At 40.0% G+C, this 21,854-nt stretch overlaps 1 protein-coding gene across 1 annotated transcript in view; it reads right to left on the bottom strand.

Moving 5' to 3' along the window:
* Positions 1 to 21,854, bottom strand: part of ryr2a (ryanodine receptor 2a (cardiac)) — a 180,097-nt gene that overhangs the window by 37,313 nt on the left and 120,930 nt on the right. The window contains exons 55-88 of the mRNA XM_069708820.1: positions 20,672 to 20,812; positions 20,015 to 20,178; positions 19,724 to 19,802; positions 19,122 to 19,211; positions 16,237 to 16,374; positions 16,033 to 16,110; positions 15,790 to 15,865; positions 15,361 to 15,484; positions 14,908 to 15,023; positions 14,126 to 14,190; positions 13,798 to 13,919; positions 13,289 to 13,338; positions 10,916 to 10,976; positions 9,707 to 9,945; positions 9,545 to 9,626; positions 9,160 to 9,290; positions 8,882 to 9,009; positions 8,394 to 8,586; positions 7,283 to 7,365; positions 6,812 to 6,969; positions 6,576 to 6,663; positions 5,582 to 5,674; positions 5,248 to 5,418; positions 4,871 to 4,930; positions 4,517 to 4,651; positions 4,270 to 4,382; positions 3,699 to 3,795; positions 3,427 to 3,533; positions 2,557 to 2,608; positions 2,335 to 2,385; positions 2,132 to 2,231; positions 1,386 to 1,465; positions 752 to 828; positions 91 to 164 (exon numbers count right to left, since the gene is read on the bottom strand). Coding sequence (XP_069564921.1) covers positions 91 to 164; positions 752 to 828; positions 1,386 to 1,465; positions 2,132 to 2,231; positions 2,335 to 2,385; positions 2,557 to 2,608; positions 3,427 to 3,533; positions 3,699 to 3,795; positions 4,270 to 4,382; positions 4,517 to 4,651; positions 4,871 to 4,930; positions 5,248 to 5,418; positions 5,582 to 5,674; positions 6,576 to 6,663; positions 6,812 to 6,969; positions 7,283 to 7,365; positions 8,394 to 8,586; positions 8,882 to 9,009; positions 9,160 to 9,290; positions 9,545 to 9,626; positions 9,707 to 9,945; positions 10,916 to 10,976; positions 13,289 to 13,338; positions 13,798 to 13,919; positions 14,126 to 14,190; positions 14,908 to 15,023; positions 15,361 to 15,484; positions 15,790 to 15,865; positions 16,033 to 16,110; positions 16,237 to 16,374; positions 19,122 to 19,211; positions 19,724 to 19,802; positions 20,015 to 20,178; positions 20,672 to 20,812 — 3,616 coding nt within the window. The remainder of the gene's footprint in view (positions 1 to 90; positions 165 to 751; positions 829 to 1,385; positions 1,466 to 2,131; positions 2,232 to 2,334; positions 2,386 to 2,556; positions 2,609 to 3,426; positions 3,534 to 3,698; positions 3,796 to 4,269; positions 4,383 to 4,516; positions 4,652 to 4,870; positions 4,931 to 5,247; positions 5,419 to 5,581; positions 5,675 to 6,575; positions 6,664 to 6,811; positions 6,970 to 7,282; positions 7,366 to 8,393; positions 8,587 to 8,881; positions 9,010 to 9,159; positions 9,291 to 9,544; positions 9,627 to 9,706; positions 9,946 to 10,915; positions 10,977 to 13,288; positions 13,339 to 13,797; positions 13,920 to 14,125; positions 14,191 to 14,907; positions 15,024 to 15,360; positions 15,485 to 15,789; positions 15,866 to 16,032; positions 16,111 to 16,236; positions 16,375 to 19,121; positions 19,212 to 19,723; positions 19,803 to 20,014; positions 20,179 to 20,671; positions 20,813 to 21,854) is intronic.

Below are 21,854 nucleotides of genomic sequence, written 5' to 3'. Positions count from 1 at the left end.
CTCAGCGAAAGAGATTTTCAGTGAGCGTTCTTTTCTATCTTCACAACCATTTAATAAGAAATGCAAAGATGTAAACATGGTGAGGCTTACCTGATCCCTCCTCTGTCACCATTCCAAGTCCTTCTGCTTTGTTCTGCCTCTCAAATGCATTTAGATCCAAAACACTAAAACAAAGACAAATGCATCATTACTCACTGACCCTCCTCCCCTTGCAACCTCGGCCTGTAGATGTCTCTGTCCAGAGGAACATATCGCATAAAAATCATGGAAGAACTTCAGCTGCATTCTCAGCTAAATGTTAAATAACTTGTATTTCAAGGTCCAGAGTGCAAATTTTGGGGGATTTATTGGCAGAAATAAAATATGATATTGACAATTAAATTTTCATGAGTGTATAATCATCTGAAACTATGAATCATTGTGGATTTTTTTGTTACCTTAGAATGATCCCTTCATATCTACATAAGGAGCTGGTCTGCCATGCTTTTCAGAACCTGAATAAAGTCCTGCTTTGAAGCAATTCAACTGAGATAGAGATGAAGAAACTGATAAAGTTTTAACAGTATGATTCGTTCTCTCATTACAGACCGAAAGGTGTGCAAGTAAAATGTAACTTTTTGTGCTAAAAAATACTTGAACAGATTTCTCTTGGAGTGTCTCCAAACTCCGAGCCCGTTAACCAAAACCAGCTGCGCTACGAGGACAAGTAAACATGCTTCAGTCCTAAAACAGAAAGACGTTGTAGAGTTACCTGCATGACTGCATGAGACCAGCCAGACTCTGGAAGAAGCCCACATCCTTCTTGTCTTTCAGATAATCCAACATTTTCTATCAAAGAAAGACAGTGGAGCTCAATGGTAAAGCTGAGTTCTGTTTTACACCGAGTTCGAGATTTAAAACAAGAATTTTGAAGTTGAAACAAGAAGCATCCTGTTGCAACAGTAAATATAATGTTTCATTTTCACCTACCTTGTTGTCTGTTGTGTGTAAATTAAAATGCATGTAAGTTATGTGTGTTCTGGGTTTTATGTGAACTGATGAGACAACACTGAAATTTCCCCGAGTATTAATCATCAATCAATCAAACAATCAATCAGTCAGTATCTAAAACAACGATACGATATCTCTCATCGAGATGAAACAACCTCTCTGACAGGGTCTCAACATACACTTGAAAGGAAGACTTGGATATACACACATGTTCCTGTTATTCTGTTTGCATTATGCTTTATATGTATTGTATTATTTATAGACAAAATGCTGAAGATCAAAATGATGTCCATATACAAACAAATACACAGCTTTTTAAATACAATGCAAGTAGTTATAAAGGTATTATCCACCTGTCCATTTACATAAGATAAATAGAAGTATCTGAAGATTACCTGCTGTACAGTGGAGTTTCCTCCATTGAGAATAGCGATGCCCAGCTTCAGGGTCGATGCCACCATGGGGCCCATCTCACCTGCATGAGAGGACACAGAGTACAACTCGATCTCCCTTTATTTACTTCAGAGCAGTCTCTTTCTGTTCCAACCAAGGATCATTACATTTTTAAAACTTAGTCAGTACTCTCACACAAGACAAGGCTAAATGAAAAATGTTTCTTCTTCAATTGAAAAAAAGTGGGGAGAAAAACTGCAGTTCTTTGAACAGAAATATTTTAAAATCACCCAATTTCTTTGCATTTTCTAGTAACAGGAACTGAAATATTAATTTTTCAAACATGGAAAAACAGCTCTTTATACATTTTTAAAATGTTACAAACATGGATGTTAAAACAATAGCCATGTCTTATATAAAATAATACATTTCCTGATTTTTGTTTCATAAAAGGAAAACAATTAAGATGAAGATTAACAGATTGTAGACAGAATCAATATGCCAGTATGAATGAATTGAATCATTCACATTGACCCTGATTAGTCATTATTAATATTAGTTATCCTGTAAAATATGCATTTGTATCAGGTGTCAATCAAAATTTGAACAGTTCATAGTTTTCATTGGGTTAATACCCACGTCCCAAATTTGGGATAAATGAAAATAAAAGTGAGAACAGTGAGGGAACTTTTCATCCCATTGAATAAACTGATAGTTAAAGTACTGGCTTTAACAGAGTGTGACCTACCTTTGCTGGCACTGATGGTTTGAAGCACCATTTCTGCAGCTCCGCGGTCATGCAGCCGAGCCTGCTGATACAGCAGCTTCTGCTTCTCCATCTCCTTCTCCTGTTTGTTTGAAACACAGCACATTTTAACAGGCAGCAGCACACCTGTCTGTGGCTAACGTCACATTGGAGAGGTGTCAGACACAGAATGATGGATCACCTACTTCGAAACTCTTCACTTCTTCTCCATCTTCATCCTCTTCGTCATGGCAACTCTGTGGAAAAGAAGAGTGATGAAAATAAAGGGGAGAGCAGATGGATAAATGAGAGCAGGAATACATCATAACTCTGTTGTCACAATGACGCAAAGCCAAAGTACCCTGATGTGCTGCTCTCATGAAGGATGTGTTGCAAAAAGGAATATTATAAAGGCAGAATTATCCTACCTTAGCCATGATGTCAGCATAGGCCATGTAGAGATTGTCCTCATCCAGTTTACTGTAAAAGGAAATATATCCACACACATTAGCACAATTTGACTGACCACACTGAGGACTGAACTAATTATTTTAGCTGGATTGAGCAGAATGTTTTATTGCAGGACTGACATTTTAGAAACATCTAAAATGTTTGTCCTACCACTTCCTGCTGGTATTTTCTGTTGCACATTCTTTGCTAACTTTATTTTACTGTAGGTTTAATTTGAAATAGATGGCATCTGAATTGTTTCCTCAAATACCTCCCATTTACAAAGATACAAATTCTTAACACCCTGAATTTAGGATAGATTAGGTAAGTAGGTAGGTAGGTAGGATGGTAGGACAGTATATAGGTAGGTATGTAGAACGGTAGGTAGGACAGTGTGTTGGTAGGTAGAAAGGTAGGTAGGTAGGTAGGTAGGTAGGTAGGTAGGTAGGTAGGTAGGTAGGTAGGTAGGTAGTACAGTATCTAGGTAGGACAGTAGGTAGGTAGGACAGTATGTAAGTAGGTAGGTAGGAAGGTAGGATGGTAGGTAGGACAGTATGTAAGTAGGTAGGAAGGTAGGTAGGTAGGTAGGTAGGTAGGTAGGTAGGTAGGTAGGTAGGTAGGTAGGTAGGTAGGTAGGTAGGTAGGAAGGTAGGAAGGTAGGTAGGTAGAAAGGTAGGATGGTAGGTAGGTAGTACAGTATCTAGGTAGGACAGTAGGTAGGTAGGGCAGTATGTAAGTAGGTAGGAAGGTAGGTAGGTAGGTAGGTAGGTAGGTAGGTAGGTAGAAAGGTAGGTAGGTAGAAAGGTAGGATGGTAGGTAGTTTCTTACACATTTGTATGAGAACCTACCATTTCTCTGTGAGGGCTGTTCTGCTAAACAGCTGAATGAGCTGATGCAGGGGATCAATGTGTTTGACTCCCTCCTCCTCCTCAGATGGCTCCTGTTCACCTGGTTTCTGAAACAAACACACATTCACAAGCTGAGAAGACTCACTGAAAAAAATGGTCTCATATTAAGTCTAAAAACCATTTTTTCTTCAAAGTAAAAATAATGTCAGGGGTCAAAATATTCCATAAATAATAAATCATTCCACTTGTTTTACCGACTGAAATAAACTTACAGCGAGGTCCTCTATGAGTTTATCTTCGAAGTAGTGCTCCTCTGCTTCAATCCAGGACTTCTCATAGCCCTGCAGGAACAGGTTGACAGCCCGGTGCCTAGTTTGAGGGAGATACAAGTATGAATAATAACTGAAATATTATATTTATGTTGTTCTTTACAACATATATCAGGTACACAGTACTGAGACCACGAGTGAATACATTTGAGCTGGCATGCTTAGAGGTGTGTTTGAGGTCACACATTCATATAAATAACTGGTGAACACTGGCTGTTGGCTGATTTACTTGAACAAGCCTCTGATGATTAAATCAAATCCTCGTCTGAACAATGTAAATGCCACAAACATCCTTCAGTTTGATTGTTGATCTAGAAATAGTGCCGAATCGATATTACTCACAATATTTCACATATATTAATACTGAAATATTTCCTCTTCATTTGACATTTTTCTGAATTTCTGCAGCCTTTCTGATTTCCAGGTTTACATGAAAATATGATGGGATTTCTCTGACTTTTGGACTCCACAGTTTGTCTCCTCAGATGTCTGTAGATGTGAGAGCAGAACTGACCTGGGCAGGTTGTAGAGCGGCGCCATCCTGAAGCACGCGACCACAGCTCGCTTCCTCTGTTTGGACAGAAGTTTGTGCCACACAGCCTTCTTACTGCGCTGAGGATGCTCCACCTACAGACACAAACTGAACCACTCAGTACAGAAGACTTCCAGCTGATGTTGCTCACCATCACCTCGTCCACACTTCTGGGACGACTGGTTACAGAAGAGCAGCAGAAATGACTTCAACTCATGATGATACGGACCTGGTCCAGGTGGAAGAGGACGTGAGCGATGTCCAGGACTCTCTCCACGGTCTTTTCTGGATCAGAAGTATCCTCGTAGTGGTTCGGGAGGTCTCTGTACAGAGCCATCTGCCAGCGAATAGCCGGATCCTCCAGCTGTATGAGATACACAGACGAAAGAGTGTTTGAGCACCTCGATGAATACTGCGGTCAAATACACATAACTGCAAACTATATTCAACATAGAAAAGATGGGAATGTCAACAGCCAAACAAGTGTCTATAACGGTTTTTTTTGTGGAGAGTAAATCTAGATTACGACATCATCTTGGGTTTTCTTCCAAATATACATACAGAAAAGATACAAACTTCTTACCTTCCCTTGTAAGTGCAAATTGTTCCTGATGATCTCTCGAACTTCATCCTCTGTATCTTTCTGTTGATAGAGAAAATGCACATCCATTAATTTAATACGGAATTGAATGATATATAAAATACTTTGTGACATAAAAAACATGTAGAAATATGTTTGAAACATGTTTTATCAAAGTTATAACAGATGTATTACTGTTTATTTCATAGTTTAGATTTAAAATAGGAATGTATATTTATATTTCAATATTTATTGCCAATACTTAATTTTTTGCATATATTTATTAACACACTGGACCTGTAACCTGAAGTGTGTCTGTTTTTATTAGGAAAAAGACTCCTCTCTTCTCATGTTTGACTTGATGAGTGCTGCTTTGCTACCTGAGTGAAGCGGTTCTTGGCCAGTGCGATGAGCTCCTGTTCTCCTGGAGCACAGATGTTGAGTCCGACAGGCAGCAGACGCTTTAGAGTGGCGACAATCAGACTCGTCTGCATGGAGTATCGATCGCCCTTCCTCTTCATCTTCTTCCTCTCCTGGTCGGAAACTATTCCCTGAGGCAAAGTCAAGCACCAAAAGAAAATGAATACATTTCATACAATGTTAGACTTACTGTATGATTAGATTCATTCTTTTCAAAACAATCTTTTTCATCAGTGTTCATTTTGTTTAAAAAAAAAAAACCATTGGTATGAACGTCCTCGTGTGTGTCCTCACCTTTGACATCTTACACTTGGTATCAGTGATGAGGAAGGACATGTTGTTGATCTCATTCTGCACCACAAAGTTCTGCTCTTCTCTCTTGAAGTTCTGCAGACAGATGAAAACATAACTCACTTCAATCCACAGTCATAATGTTAAACTGTATTTTCTGTCTCCTGGATTTGCCCATACTGGGCCAGCACCTCCCTTCAGACAGTAGAATATAAATTTAAAATATACTGAATTAGAAAATTATCTTAGCAATGTGATTAAAAAAGTGGTGCATGAAAGTTTGTAAACCCTTTTGAATGTTCTATATATCAGCAGAAATATGTCTAAAAATGTTAATGCTCATCATTGAAGATGTCTGCTATCCTCCGCCTGCGTGGTCAACCAACAAAGATCACTCAGAGCTGGACGTGTGACTGTCTGAGGTTACAAAAGAACTCTGAGTGACTTTTAAAAAATGTCCCACTGTGGGATTAATAAAGTCTAATCTAATCTAATCTAATCTAATCTAATCTAATCTAATCTAATCTAATCTAATCTAATCTAATCTAATCTAATCTAATCTAATCTAATCTAATCTAATCTAATCTAATCTAATCTAATCTAATCTAATCTAATCTAATCTAATCTTCTAAACACTTTGACCCCTCTCTAATGTTGGCTCATGTTCTAATTTTCATGTTTAATGAATTATTAAAGAAACAATACACATTTCTTTTTTTGCCTGCTGAGCTGGTGAAAACTCGTGTTGAGTAACAATTTGTGAGTTTTCATGTTTTCATTTGCATTTGTTTGGAAATGTCACATAAAATGTAGTTATTTCAAAAGTTTGAAATTTTAAAATAAATCAACTATGATGTGCCCAAGTCTGGTTCTGTTGGTCTGTCCTCCAGGCACACCAGTGGACAGCACTCAGGGAGACTCTGGTCTAGTGGGATATTTGCTGTGATATTTTCAGCAGTATGTTATAACGTTACGTCCTCCTCTGTAATTTTCTTACATGAGATTTGGACCAGAAGATGAAAACCTCAGCCACCATTCGGAAAAGCTCTTCTGCGTCTGGGTTGGACTCTTTCAGCCATCGGGCCCTGTCGGTGTTTCAAAGCAGTTAGTGACATGCATGATGTCATCATCCTCTAATGTTACATTATCAATGTATTTGTATGATTTATTAGTAATTCACTCCACTCATTGTGATGTAGGAAGTGTTGGGAGCAGTCGGTCGGAGCGCTGTACCTGTTGTAGTCGACGAATCGTATGAGGAGCGGGTAGAAGGCGTACAGGTCTCGGACCAGTACGGTGAACTGGTCCATGATGAGCAGCTCCGTCTCTGACATCTCCCCCCTCCCCTCCGCCCGGCTCTGTTCTTCATCCATCAGCACCACTGCTGCTTTCTGCACGCCACAGTGATATTATTATGCTTCATTCCTATGTGATTCAACCTTTGTAGTGGTATTATCACTTTTATGACTGTTGATATAGTTCATTATATCAAATTATGAAAGATTTTTGCCAATGATCCATTAAGTAGACAGGTGTCAAACCATACATTTACCAGTAATCAAGTCTCAGTTAAAAACATTAAAGTTATGCTGGATGAAGAAGAAAAAAAACAATTTCAAGCTAGTATGTATAGAATATATCAGAAAATATCAGATTTGTGCCCACACATTAGTACACTGTAAAAAAGAAAAAAATTCAGCTCACTTTTTTGAGTTTTTCCATCAGAGGTAAGAAGTGGGTCTTTAACAGCTGAGGTTTGGCTTTGCTGATGATCGGCTGAGAGAAGACTGACGGAGCAAAGACAGACAGAGTTAAAACTATTGAATTTCAAACACAATGTGCGCATACTTGTATACACAGCAAATTTCTGCAGTGAAATATCTTGATCTTAAATAAAACAGTGAAAGACTTTGATTTTGGGAGTGCATTTTCTAAGGTAGACTATAGTTTGTGTTCAGAGAAACTCTTTATCGGAGTATTAATTTCATGACTCAACACTCCTACGGGTGTTTACTGTACAGCTTTGTTGCCGTATTAGCATTTCCCAGCATGCCTTAGTTATTTATTCGTAACTTTTGAGAATAAAGCAACTAAATTAAATCTAAGTGATGGGCAGAAATTATATTTACTTTTGTTAAAACATGCAGTTTCTGAACATTTCAGTAAAGACATAATGATCCATGAAATGTGGATATCATTCAAACTCCGAACTATAAAAATCGAACTCCTAGAAAACAGTTACTTTCACCTAAATACTGCTTAAAAGTATATTCGCTGGTCTCAAATAGAGTTGATTTAAACTCACAGAGAGTTGATTCCCAAGACCAGAACTTGCTGTGTACGATACGTTTGTATGTCTTATGGCTGCTGATGGCTGGATACATACAGCTCTGTACAAAAACTTCAGTACAAACAGTTGTGATGGTCTGCTTGCCTGAACATCTGAAAATAGAACCAGCCTCCGTGGTGGCTGCAGACTCTAGTATCTAAAACTCAACAGTAACTGTACATTTTAAAAAGTAAAACGAAAATTTGAAAAACATAAATTGTGTATAGAATAGGCTCAAACAGAGATTTAGGGATCTGTCGGAAACATGTATTTTAATGTTTCATTAATCGGTTAAGGAAACCCCTCCTCCTCCAGGAAGCCACATTCACAAATTTAAGCAACAAGTATGAAAAGAATAAAGACAACAGCAGAGTACAGTTATGATATGTTCATGATATCATAAACACACGTTGTGCAGAAGAAACAGAGATACAACTTTAAAGATGCACCATCTCTCCTTCACACGCAGCATGCATCTGTGTTTACCAGCCAGCCTCTTCATCCAGGCGCCTTCATCGATTCCCAGGTTGTTGTAGATGATCTTCAGAATGTTTCCCAGCAGAGTGTTCATGTGTTCGGAGGTCACGGCTGTGCAGCAGCTGTCGGCCTGGTCCGGGATGCTCTCTGGTCCATACTCCCACCAGTGCGACATGTAGCTGCACAACATCGGCAACACCACCTACAAAAAGAGAGAAAAAAAACAAACACATAGTGAAGCTTTGCAGCATCGACGGGGAACCTACACAGAAACAAACACTATATGACACTACCAGGGCTCAACCAACAAAGGCTTTTACATGTCTAGTTTTTAATCAGTATTTGTGTGCACTACATCACCCCATAAGACTCCATAAGTTTCTACTTCTACAATAGATGATTTTAGGGTGACAAGAACCACTGAAAGAACTTCACCTACATGAGCATTGGTACAACTAAAAACAAAAACACAGTTGATAGGTTTATGAGTGAGTTACCTCCATGACATGGGGCATCTGAGTGTATCTCATGCCCGACTCTGCCAGCTCCATGATCTCCTCCAGAGACTTCTCTAAGTTTGGGATCAGAGGACAAACCTCCCCGACCAGCCCGGGAAGACCTAAAGCTGAGAGGTGACGAGACAACTGGACTTGAAACAGGATGACAAATAACTGAAATATGCACACATTGTTGTTGTAATTCTCAGAGAGTAGAATTAGCTGAGGACTTCTACAGCTCAGTGTCATCTCCCCCTTCATGTATGTAAACTGTGTACCTGCTCTGTCTTTACTTCCTTTGCTGTTGTAGATGGAGAAGCTGTTAAACTTGTTGATGTGAGGCTCCAGGAAGGCGACAGGGAAGGCTGCTGCGAAGGCAGCTAAACACTTTCCTAATGCTGGACGCTGTCTGGAGAGGAGAGGAGAGGAGAGGAGAGGAGAGGAGAGGAGAGGAGAGGAGAGGAGAGGAGAGGAGAGGAGAGGAGAGGAGAGGAGAGGAGAGGAGAGGAGAGGAGAGGAGAGGAGAGGAGAGGAGAGGAGAGGAGAGGAGAGGAGAGGAGGTTACTTGGTGAGTAACACTAAATGTAAATAAAATTGTGTTTGTTTATATAAAAACTTCACGAGAGGCCTTTAAAGATATGTGTACTATGGGATGTACTGTACCTCTCTACATAGATGCTTTTGTTGGTTCCCAGAAAGTAGAGGCTGTTGAGGATTCTGTAGCAGGAAACCTGGACATCATCCACTGGAGCAAGAGACACAACCATGTTTAAAGTCTGTCATTATCCTCCACATCAAACACAAACTGAATGTATCAGTACTCACATATGAGGTCTTCTCCAAACATGTTCTGTCCAATGTGCTCGAACAGGGAGGAGAGGACCGGCAGCAGGGCGAAGGTGGTGTAGTTGATGATCTGAGTGACGCCCCGCGGCTGCTCTCGGCTGTGAGTGAACTGACCGAGCTTCAGATTCTCTTGAGTCTTCTCCAGATCCTCGGCCACACTGTCGAAGTGTGAGCGCAGAGCTGCTTTCACTGACTCCAGTCCTGTCTTCATCACTGTCCTGATGGATTATGTTTGACATTATTATCATGACAAAAAAAATTGGTCTTTCAGCTAATTGTACTTAAATGTCACTGCAAGAAAATACAAAGATTAGACTTTAAAAACAATAGAAAAGTTGTACAATGCTAAAAAACAACAACACCTGGTCGAACATCTCACAACTAATTTGGTAAACTAGCAATAGGTCAGTAACATGATTGGGTATAAAAAGAGCATCCCAGAGAGTCTCTCAGCAGTGAAGATGGGGAGAGGTTCACCACTCTGTGAAAGACTGTTTGGGAAAATAGTTCAACAATCTAAGAATAATGTTCCTCAACGTAAAACTACAAAGAATTAGTGGATTTCATCACCTACGGTTCATAATATCATTAAAAGATTCAGAGAATCTGGAGAAATCTCTGAACACAAGGGACAAGGCTGGAAACCAATATTGGATGGTGGTGATCTTCGGGCCCTCAGGCAGCACTGCATTAAAAACACACTATTCTGGAGTGGAAATCACTGCATGGGCTCAGGAACACTTGTGAAAACCATCTTCTGTCAACACAGTTCCACAAATGCCGGTCAAACCATGTAAAAAAGGAACCATATATAAACATGATATGTTTGTCATGATATCAAATATCATTATTTGATATGTTGTCTTTGTTCTATTTTCTATTAGATATGGGTTTACATGATTTGTAAATCATCAAAATCAGTTTTTATTTACATTTTGCACAGCGTCCCAGCTTTTTTAAGAACTAGGTTGTATTTTTGTGCACAGATTTATTAATCCCTTTACTTTTATTCATGGATATTTCTCCAAAACATCCTGAAATGATTTCCATCGTTCATCAGTAAATCCACAGGACAACATGTGTATTATGTTTCCATCAACACTACCCTAAACATCATCCCATGTAAATGTCCTGTTGTAACGACATGCAGCAAACAGGTGACAGAGGTGAGTTCGTGTCTTTTCTCACCTGGCATCCAAGCTTTGTCCCAGTATCTGCAGACAGTTGACTATGGACGTGGCATTGTTACCTGGAGAGCAGAGAGGATCACATGATAAACAGAAAGCCCACTGTATGTACTGAGCAGAGTTTGGGCCTCATGCTCTTCTGGATGTGAAGAGTTCTGCACAAAATAACACTAAAACAACAAAAACAGCATTCTTCTTCACATCAACAGGGGCTGTCTGAAATCACATCCTCCAAGTGCACTCAACAAAATAGAAACACAAAACTTTCGTTTTCACTCCCATTTTAGATGAGTTGAAGTAAAAGACTTCTTTCATGCACACAAAATGCTTTTTGTTTTTTCAAATTTGGTTCAAAAAGTGGTTAAAATCCATGTTAGTGAGCACTTCACCTTTGCCAAGATAATTCAACCACATGACATCAAGTCTCTGATTAAACAGCATGAGTATTGAATGTGCAGTTTTACCAAGCAACCAAATGCCACAGATGTCCCAAGTTTTGAGAAAGCATACAATTGGTATGCTGACTGGAGGGATGTTGCCCGTGAATTGAACGCTCATTTCACATACCATGAGAACCGAGAACTGAGAATTTGATGCTACATCCAACCAGCATCACAACAGCAGACTACATGTGCCAGCCCAGGACCGCAACAACCTGCAACTTCATCTAGAAGATTGTCTGAGACCCGCCACCCCGACAGCTGATACAACAGTTGGTTTGCACAGCCAAAGTACTTCTGAATTAATGGTCAGAAACCATCTCAGGGAAGCTCATGTGAGAGCTTGTTGTCGTCACCGGGATCTTGACCTGACATTTCATCGTTGTAACTGTCTTCACGGTCAGAAAGCTGATTTACGATGGCAGCTGCCACTTTGGAGACGTGTTGTCCTTATGGAAGAATCCTGATTTACACCTTACTGAGCAGATGGCAGACAGTGTGTATGTGTGTACAGATGCATTCTATTGATGGAAATTTTAATACTCAATGTGAAGGAGGTGTGTTGCACTGCATGAGGCAAATGGTGGTCAGAGCAGATACTGTGAGCTGTCAAAGGCACACCTTAATGTATTATCTTGGCAAAGATGAAGTGCTGACTAACATAGATTTTGAAAAAAATGTGTGAAAAAAATGTGAGAAATAAACCTTGTGTGTGTTTATATTTTTGAGTGTCTGTGTTGTAATCAATAACACGGCACAATCTAAGGAAAAATATGTTCCTTTAAAAATAAAATTCAAAAAGTTTTTAAGTGAGCATGTTACACAAATCCAGGCATTTTGTGCTGTCAGTAGTAATGAGGAGCAATAATTAAATGTAAACATGCTTAATATTCTCATTAGCCAAATACAGAAAACACCAATAATAAACATCTTTCATTTCCCACAATGGGTCCTTCTGATTTGAGCAGTCTGAGGTTTTGGTCTGCAGAGGCGGAACATTTTTTTACTGAGAGGACACGGTGAGACACTACACAACACACACAGCTGCTGAGCACAAGATAAGCACACTATTACCCACAATACCGTGCATGCACACACACCGAGGGACGTCAAGAGAACTGACACTTTGGTACCAAGTTGATGGCAAAATTCTGAAAACATGACAGTACTTGTTTTTCTACGGTGTATCAAAAAGTACTGTAGACAATTAGATGTGGAACAGCGGTGGCAGGTGGAGCAACAAGTCCACTGTCACTGGAAAGCACGTATCTCAGCAGCTCAAAGGCAACACATCCAGATTCCTACATTCAAGGAGAGAGTTTCAGTTTGACTTTATACATCGTCAAAATGTTCACATCCTGAAATGTTAGTGTTACTGTCTAGTTTGCAACAGCTGCAGAAGTTGTAGCGATGCTCCACACACAACATTCACAAACGCTGATGTCAGCTCGTTAAGCTTAATGTGCTGATCACAAAGTTAGTAGTGACTGTCATCACATCATCATTTTGGTATTGAACCTGGTACTAAAAGTGATTGAATGTAAAAGGTACTGGTACAGATAACCAAAACTTCTGTTATCCTGACATCCCAACACACATCCATGTAAAAAAAAAAAAAACACTAGGTGAATTGATGAAGTGTTATACAGTTCCTGGGTTCTGATTTCAACATTTAAAGGTAACCTATGGAGTTTTAGACCACTAGTAGTGTAATGGAGAAACATCTGAACATGTATTCCTGCATGGTCCAGTGCACTGATCTACAGGTGGTGGTGACATGCTGAGAAAAACAGAAATGTGCCAACAAAAACAGGGTCGAAGAAGAATGACAGCAGGCAAACATGGGTGCAGAATTCAAAACTTTTAACAAAATCAGCTTTGCAGATATTTTATGGAAAGAAAGTCATTCAACATGTTGGTCAAACCGTCCTTACCAAATAAGGATATCCTATGTCTGACAAGAACTCCCAGTTTGCAGAAAAGACTGGAAAGATGAAATGAAAGGAGAGAAGACGAGGTAGAGGAGGGAAGCAGAGGAAGATAAAAGACAATCAGATGAGAAAAACAGAGGACAACAGAGACAGCAGGAGGGACATGAAGGCACATGGCCTCGTGTCAAGTTGCTTACAGCTCATTGGCTGTCATTCACAGAAAGACTGAGCTGATGCTGAGTAGTAAGGATTCATTCTATAAGATTTGAACTTTATACTGTATGTAATTTAACTGCTCTCTCCCCCCATTCCCTGTCTGTCTCTACTGTGCTACACAAATGATGGTTCAAAAACACAACCCGAAATATACATAAAAAAAATCTCGTCTCCAACATACAGTCACGGTCTTATTCAATATGTAAGCAATAGTACATTAGAACATTATGCAATAGACCCGCTGGTCTTGCTGACTATCTAGCTATTGTTGTGTCGTGTACACGAGCCACACTGACCTGGTCACCATCTCCTTCTCCTTGTTGGAGGCGTGGCCACCACTGCTGATTGGATGAATGGCCGTGGACAGGAAGTACAGCCTGTGGTTTTTAAAGTACTGATCCACCAGTGGCAGGACGACCTGGTGGTGAAATGGTAGAAATACAGCAGAGTTTAATTAATTACCTATTTGTGTCAAATAGATTAATAAAAAAAAATACTTTAGTCTTCAGAAACGTCAGGGTTTTGTTGTACATTTTAGAGAAACACCTGTTTTCCTATATGCAGTGACTCAAATAAAATACTATAACAGATCATTTGGAATATATAACAGAGAAAGGCACTGACCTTTCCGAAGAACTTCATTTGCTGTTCGTGAGGAATCTTCTCTCCCTTCAGCTTCGTTCCCAGATCTGCAACAGATTAAGAGTCAGTGAGGTCTGGATGGATTGATGTGATGACATCGACACAACAGAGCAGTCGGTCTTCAATAACTCCATCTATCAACAGCTGCAAGTACCGACTGTGTTCTTCTTTTTTGAAACTGTTGCACCATGTTGGGAAGTAAGTTTGCCGTTTTCATAGTGGACAAGTAACCTGATCACATCCTGTGACTTAGTTATGTTCTGTGTTCATGTCTTTGACATTGAGGCAGGTTCACATGTACTTACAAACACAGATGACACTGTATATGCTGTTTCTATAAAGAAGGAACAAAAGATATTCATCACAATAGAAACAATAGAACTTGTTCGTTATGCTACATCGGTGTCATTCGTGATCTGACTGTCAATGATGGTCCACAGAAAATAATAGATGTAAGTTGTGTGTGTTGCTGGTATTTTAAAGGATGCTTGTTGCCTCAAGGTGTCTCATCTACTGAATGCACACTGGGAGTAAATATATAACAATTTGACCAGCCTTATCTAGAAATAAAGGCTTCATGTGGGTAAATAAATATCCCACATTACAGCTCACACAGGCATATTCTACGTATTGCAGCCGCCCACCCTGCACTCTGTTGTTATTTTGGTAATAAGGTACCTTCCTCTCTGCACCCATCTCGACATGACTTGAGTTACAGTACTCGGCGTACTATGTGATATGTTTAGACATGAAAGGAGTCTCACCGCACTCCACCATGTGTTCTTGGGCCTGGTCCACGTATGTGATGAGCTGCTGCAGGAAGTTGTAGGCAAAGCGTTTCTCTATCGCCGGAGTATCCAGCTCCTGAGACTTGACCCCTCTGGAAACCACACACAGAAAACTCTTCCTCATCTTACTCAGATTCACATAAGAGGACGTTATTTCAGTGTCTCAGTTATCTGTCCAGTCCGGGGGGTGATTAGCATAGCTTAGCACAACGGCTGTAAGTAGGACAAACATGATATAATACACCTAAACAAATAGATTAAGAAATAAAACATATATAGATGATATAACACATGCAGAGAAGTGTTTCAGAGATTTTATTTACAGTAACTAGATTAGGAGTTTCTCTCTTCTCACACTGAATCAGGGTCTCACCCCAAGTCTCAGATAAACACTACAGTACTGTGTGAAGTGTGAAGCCCGTCTCCTACCTGGACACAGTGTACCCGTTGATCTGAAGGAACTTGAGGATGTCTTGTGCTTTTTCTCGGTCTTTGTATTTCTCTTTGGCCGTCAGTGTGTCATAAGGAACAAGCAGGGGATGGTTTCCTCCGCCTGGAGACGACAGCAGCAGATAACAGGGTAATGCATAGAGAACACTCACCCCTTTAAACGGTCAGGAGAGCCACTGGGAGGAAGTAACAGAACCTCAAAACCATCCTTAGTAAAGTTGACATATTAATAGTTAAGTAGACATAAGTTGTATTAGTGTCTTAACGATCAGCTCTGAGGAAATCAGAGGAAATAAATACTACCTTGATGTTTTTGTTTACTTAATAATCTTTAGATTCTGTACCAAATGCAAATTTTCAGTTTGAAAGTCAGTTTTCAGTCTGTTTGTGAACGTGTGTAAGACTCACCTTTGGCTTCCAGCTCCATTTTCTTTTTCCTGGCCCAGATATTATGATAATTCTCTGCAAGCAGCTCAGCCATCGACTAGAGAAGGACAAACACGTACGACTGTTACACTGCACATCAGTTCATCTCTCAATCCTCAATATCTTCTTTCTGTATCAATCTTCTCCATTAATTTCAACACATTTCTCTTTTATTTGTCCATAAACAGTATATTGTTTTATCCTTCTCTGTGCACACTAACTCACCTGCATGTCTCTGGACAGCGTGACGTTGCTCATATCGATGGGTCTCGGGCTGAAAGCTGGAGCTCCTTCAAAAGACTGCTGTGGGAGGTATGATATGTTGTATTATTGATGATGTCACTTTTTCACACCACCTCCTTTATGTCAATATGAAAACGCTCTGTAACGAGATGTGATGTTTATATGTGGCCATGTGTTGATGTGTACCTGGCTGGCCTGTGATATCCTCCTGGACTTGTTGTGGAGGCTGCTCGGGTCTCCCTCTCGGATCCTGTCAATGCTCCAACCCCACGACAGCATCGTCTTCAGAGACTCTCTGACCGTCGAGCAGTACGCCTCTTTATCCTGCAACAGCACAACCTGACTTCAGACCCCTGCTGACAGCTAACTGCAGTAAACCACACTACGCTGTGATTACCTTTCAAAACAAAGTGTCCTAGTGTGTTTTGTGCACCTGGAGCTCTTTTCACCAGAGAGCTCCAGAACATCAGGGAAACAACTTCTGCTCATTTATATTCCAACTCCCTCATCTCATCTCAGGAAATACTGGACATTTTGGTGAAAGCTGTGTTCATGTTTGTCCACGCAGTGAAATGCTGAAGCAGAGGGAGACGTGCTGGTGTGCTCGAGCAACGCTGCAGACGCAGACTTTGCAATCCGTCAACAGGAACATTTCTCTCAAATACGCTTTCAGTGTGTAACAAACTGAATGAAGTTGTGAGGTTTCTCTCCTGACTTCATGTAGCCATTCTTTATCCTTTGGTTCACTTCTCAGTCTATCTTGCACTGTATTTCTGCATTGTAACTTTTACCTGCTCATGTTTTCGTTATCTATTGTAATGCAATGATCACATTATTGTTTTATCTCTATCCTTTTTATGTACCAATTTCTGTAAATTGAAAATAATAAAAAGATTTATCAAGAAAAATAATGAACTAGTGAGGAAGAACTCCAACTTTCCTTCATCTTCTGTTTAGTGCTTCATTAAAACTCAGCTGTGTGGACCGGCACCGGCTGACGGGCTTCCAGCTGTTCAGAGCAGATCGTGACACAGAAATGTCCAACAAAACAAAAGGTGGAGGCAGGCTATCTGTTTCCATACAAACAGCAGCTGGTGTAAAGATGTGACAGTGATTCGGGGACATAGTTCTCCTGTTCTGGTTCTTTTATTATCAACGTTTTAAACTTTGTTCCCCCTGTGAGTTCCCTTCATTCATTCTGGTCGGTGTTTATATTCCACTAAAGAGTTCTCACCGAACAAACACTTTGTGTGGAGCCGACTCACTCATAGTCTTTCTTTATTGTCCTCAGCGACTTTAAAAAAGGAAATCTCAGCCATTAACTCCCTGAATACCGTCAGTTGATTAAACACTTTAGATCTCTGTTACAATACATCAACAGTGCATCTTGGCCCCTGAGCAGCACTCGGATACTCTGACGACGTCACACTGCATCTGATTCCTGCAAACGGGCAAAAACTCAAATTCTCTAAACCCGTTGCAAAGACATCCAAAAAGTGGGCCAGTGACTCTGTGGAGGAACGTCTGGCTTGCTTGGACCGCACTGACTGGGATGTTTTCAGTCTACACAGTAGGAAAAGGAGAAATGGTTCCGGAGAGCAGACATGCACCTGTTTACAGAGTCTAAATCAGGGGTGGGCAATTCATTTTCCCAAAGGGCCTCATGAGAAACTGGGACTGTTGTGGAGAGCCAGACCAACAGGCTGAACTCAATTCTGTTCAATATTAATTTGATCTCTTTATGGAAAGCAGTAAATTGTATGGTTTTTATTAGCTGCTACTGGTAGTAGAGATGTTACAATTAGGCTATTCAAATGTGGTGCAAGCATTATAAAAACGTCAACATTATATCACTATTCAATCAACATTCACAAAAAAGATTTTGAAAATGAGCATATTTTTGCAGTATTTCAAAGACCAGCATTAAATTAACTTTATATAAAAATGGAACAAGTGCTATTGATATTTTGTTTGTAGTGTAATTACCTCATTTGCTGTTTTTCAGTTATTTGTTTTTGTTCAGTGAGAGAAGGGTTAGGTATATATAAGAGCAATGACACCTCCAGCCCACCTCAAGGCCACACAACCAATGATTCAAGTCTTAATGAGGGTATATAATTACTGATTTACTGAATTAAAGACAGTTTTTTTACTTCGCTATGTTCCTCAAGGTAAATTATTCACAATTCTCTGACACAACTTAGTTAACAAGCACTCGATATCTCTTGGGAATCTCAAAATGTCGTACTTTGCTCCAAATCTTGTCTGCTTCCTGCACCTGTCTTAGCTGCGGGATCTCCGGTAGGGGAGTGGTGGTTCAGAGAGTGTGTGTGTGTGTGTGTGTGTGGGGGGGGGGGGGGGGGGCTAAGGGCTCTGCTACGTGCAAAGCCAGGACATTCAGACCACTAGCTCGCGTGGTGAGACGTTTAGGGAACATCTGTAAATTGGGGTACTGAACATTACCTGGGTTACCCATGCATGATGTACACTTATTTACGTTTGATTCCTAATTTACCATTGACCTCACACGGGCCGGTCAGGGACAGCCAAAGGGTCGGATGTGGCCCGGGGGCCGTACAATGCCCAGGTCTGGTCTAAATTGGTATAAACTGGTAAGACACTCTAGATGACTGTAGAAACTTTAACAGCAGTTCTCAAAAAACTGCTCAACCTCTGTCTGGAAAGGCCTCAGACCACCATCTTCATACTGAAAACTCCTCGGGCCAACAATCTCAATTAGTTCGGTTGCCTACTTGATAAACAAGAGGAAGTCTTGATACATCACCCTGACTGCAGAAAGAATACGTGTTACCATGCATTGTTTCAGGTGAGAGTTTGCTTTGTTTTTTTAGGAAATAATATAAAATGACGTGAAATAACAACCCCAGTAAGGTGACTGACTGCTTGAGGCCAGTCTACTACCTGGATCAGGACTCAGTGACCGAAGCTGGCAACCAGAGAACATATCCTAATCAACTGTACATCTGATCATGTAGGCTTGTTCTTGTATTGTCAGCCATAGATGATTAAATATGTACAAACAGACTGAGATGGCTGCATGCAGAAACTACCTTTTCAGAGAGGCCTTTGTATTGTTTCAGTAGCGGGTGGCTCTTGCTAATTTCACACATCTGTTCTCCGTATGACCAGCCGTTGGAAAACTGGAAGACATAAAGTCCAAGTCAGTTTACAATTTACAGATATTTTTCTGTGATATCTTGTTAGTGTTTTGCTGACACCATGAAAAAAAATATAGCAACAAACACAAAAAATAAACCAGTTGTTTTTATTTCAAACGTTCTCAGTGCAAATGCATATTTGCTTGTTTTGCATTTCTATCTTGTTATAATATAATTTCTTTTATCTTATTTTATCACAAAAATGTCATTATTTCATAAAACTAACACAGCTCTTTAAAACTAACATTTGTCATTATAACAAGCTGGTATGTTTAAGAATTTCTGTAGCTGCCTTCAAAGAAATCACAAAACATGATTAATAAACACGATGACGTGGACAGTCACTGAATCGGCTGTGACTTGGTTCAGACCGCAGGTCTTAAAGTATCAACTTCACTTTTGCTGTCATGGAAAGAAAAATACAAATACCATGTAAAAATGAAACATATAATAAATATAACACTGAAATATGAAATGACTTCTTGTCCCCTTACCTTTTCTATACACAACTTCTCATGGTTGTGCTCTGCATATCTGGTTACAAAATAGTCAAGCTTCTCTGGGACAGTCACACTGATGAGGAGAGATGAAGAAGAAAAAAACAATCAGATACATGAGGTCACCTTCGGTCAACGCTGATCTGAACCAACTGGAAAGTCTTTAATCCACATCTGTGTGTAAACGGTGCTACACAATGATGGGATGAGGAATGCTGTGTGTGAATATGAAACAAAGCAGAAGTGACTGAGTTTCATACATTACATTAATGCAATGTAATGTAATACTTGGTGGTGTCTGCAGGCTGCGGAGTGAAGTTTCCCTCCGAGTCCATGGACGACTGTTTCTCCATCATAGCCATGTAGTTGGACTCCATGTAGTCTGGAGGAAGAGCTCCAGCCACGGCACTGAGGCACGGCAACGCCAGCTTAAACAGCTCGTGATCGTACCGCTGCATCACAGAAACACATGCGCAGTATAGTACGTTGCTTTAGACGTTATCATACAGGACTGTTATACTTCCACTACACAGAGAAGGTCAGAGGTGTTCAGAACATTCAGGTATCTCAGAAAGGAAACTTGAGCAGCTTTCATCCGAATGAATGAGGCTCCATCTTGTAATGAGTAAATAATTAAATTTCTTCTTCATACATTCAAACACATTTATAATAAAAAGCCTGATTTACAAACTGGGCGTGTGGAGTTTGAAATATGTGAGTATTTACCAGACCAGAGTGGTTTTAATGAATTAATATGCTATTAATAGCATCATGGGAAATGTGGGATTCAATGTTCTGGGACCTGAACCCACACCTAATCCTGCATCAATTCCTTGTGTATGAGTTTTATGAAAATGCAATACAAAACTGTGAGCACCTCTTAAACATCCACTTACATTTAATTTGAATTTCATAAACATTTTTTAAGAATTAGACCTAAACTACCTTGTGGGACAGAGCATCAAATATTCCCCAGAACAGTTTCCTGGAGAGGTGAAGCTCTTCATCTGACGTGACTCCAAAGTTCCCCCAACCTCCAGCAAGGCAGTAATACTTCCAACAACGCTCATAGTGATTGGTCAACAGCTGGGGAGAGTGAGGAAGAGCACATTCATCAGCATCATCATCATGAAATGATTGCAGCCAGCTGCACAATTTCACAATGCATTATATTGACTATAGAAAATGCAATATACATACTTCTCCTATTCATATTACTATAACACAGGGGTGGGCAATTCATTTTCCCAAAGGGCCTCATGAGAAACTGTGACTGTTGTGGAGAGCCAGACCAACAGGCTGAACTCAGTTCTGCTCAATATTAATTTGATCTCTTTATGGAAAGCAGTAAATTGTATGGTTTTTATTAGCTGCTACTGGCAGTAGAGATGTTACAATTAGGCTATTCAAATGTGGTGCAAGCATTATAAAAACGTCAACATTATATCACTATTCAATCAACATTCACAAAAAAGATTTTGAAAATGAGCATATTTTTGCAGTATTTCAAAGACCAGCATTAAATTAACTTTATATAAAAATGGAACAAGTGCTATTGATATTTTGTTTGTAGTGTAATTACCTCATTTGCTGTTTTTCAGTTATTTGTTTTTGTTCAGTGAGAGAAGGGTTAGGTATATATAAGAGCAATGACACCTCCAGCCCACCTCAAGGCCACACAACCAATGATTCAAGTCTTAATGAGGGTATATAATTACTGATTTACTGAATTAAAGACAGTTTTTTTACTTCGCTATGTTCCTCAAGGTAAATTACTCACAATTCTCTGACACAACTTAGTTAACAAGCACTCGATATCTCTTGGGAAATATCTCTACGTGCAAAGCCAGGACATTCAGACCACTAGCTCGCGTGGTGAGACGTTTAGGGAACATCTGTAAATTGGGGTACTGAACATTACCTGGGTTACCCATGCATGATGTACACTTATTTACGTTTGATTCCTAATTTACCATTGACCTCACACGGGCCGGTCAGGGACAGCCAAAGGGCCGGATGTGGCCCGGGGGCCGTACAATGCCCAGGTCTGCTATAACACATGATCACAGTTGTGTGTTGGAGAGACTATAACAGTGCATATGTGTACATTACAGATGGTAGTATAAAA

The sequence above is a fragment of the Brachyistius frenatus genome, unplaced genomic scaffold (genome assembly GCF_029030835.1).
Source record: "Brachyistius frenatus isolate BFR_SWC_R1_liver_20210118 unplaced genomic scaffold, ASM2903083v1 Contig_78, whole genome shotgun sequence".
In the NCBI taxonomy this organism is placed as follows: domain Eukaryota; kingdom Metazoa; phylum Chordata; class Actinopteri; family Embiotocidae; genus Brachyistius; species Brachyistius frenatus.
Note: the sequence above shows the minus strand (reverse complement) of the source record. Positions and strands in the feature narration are given on the sequence as shown.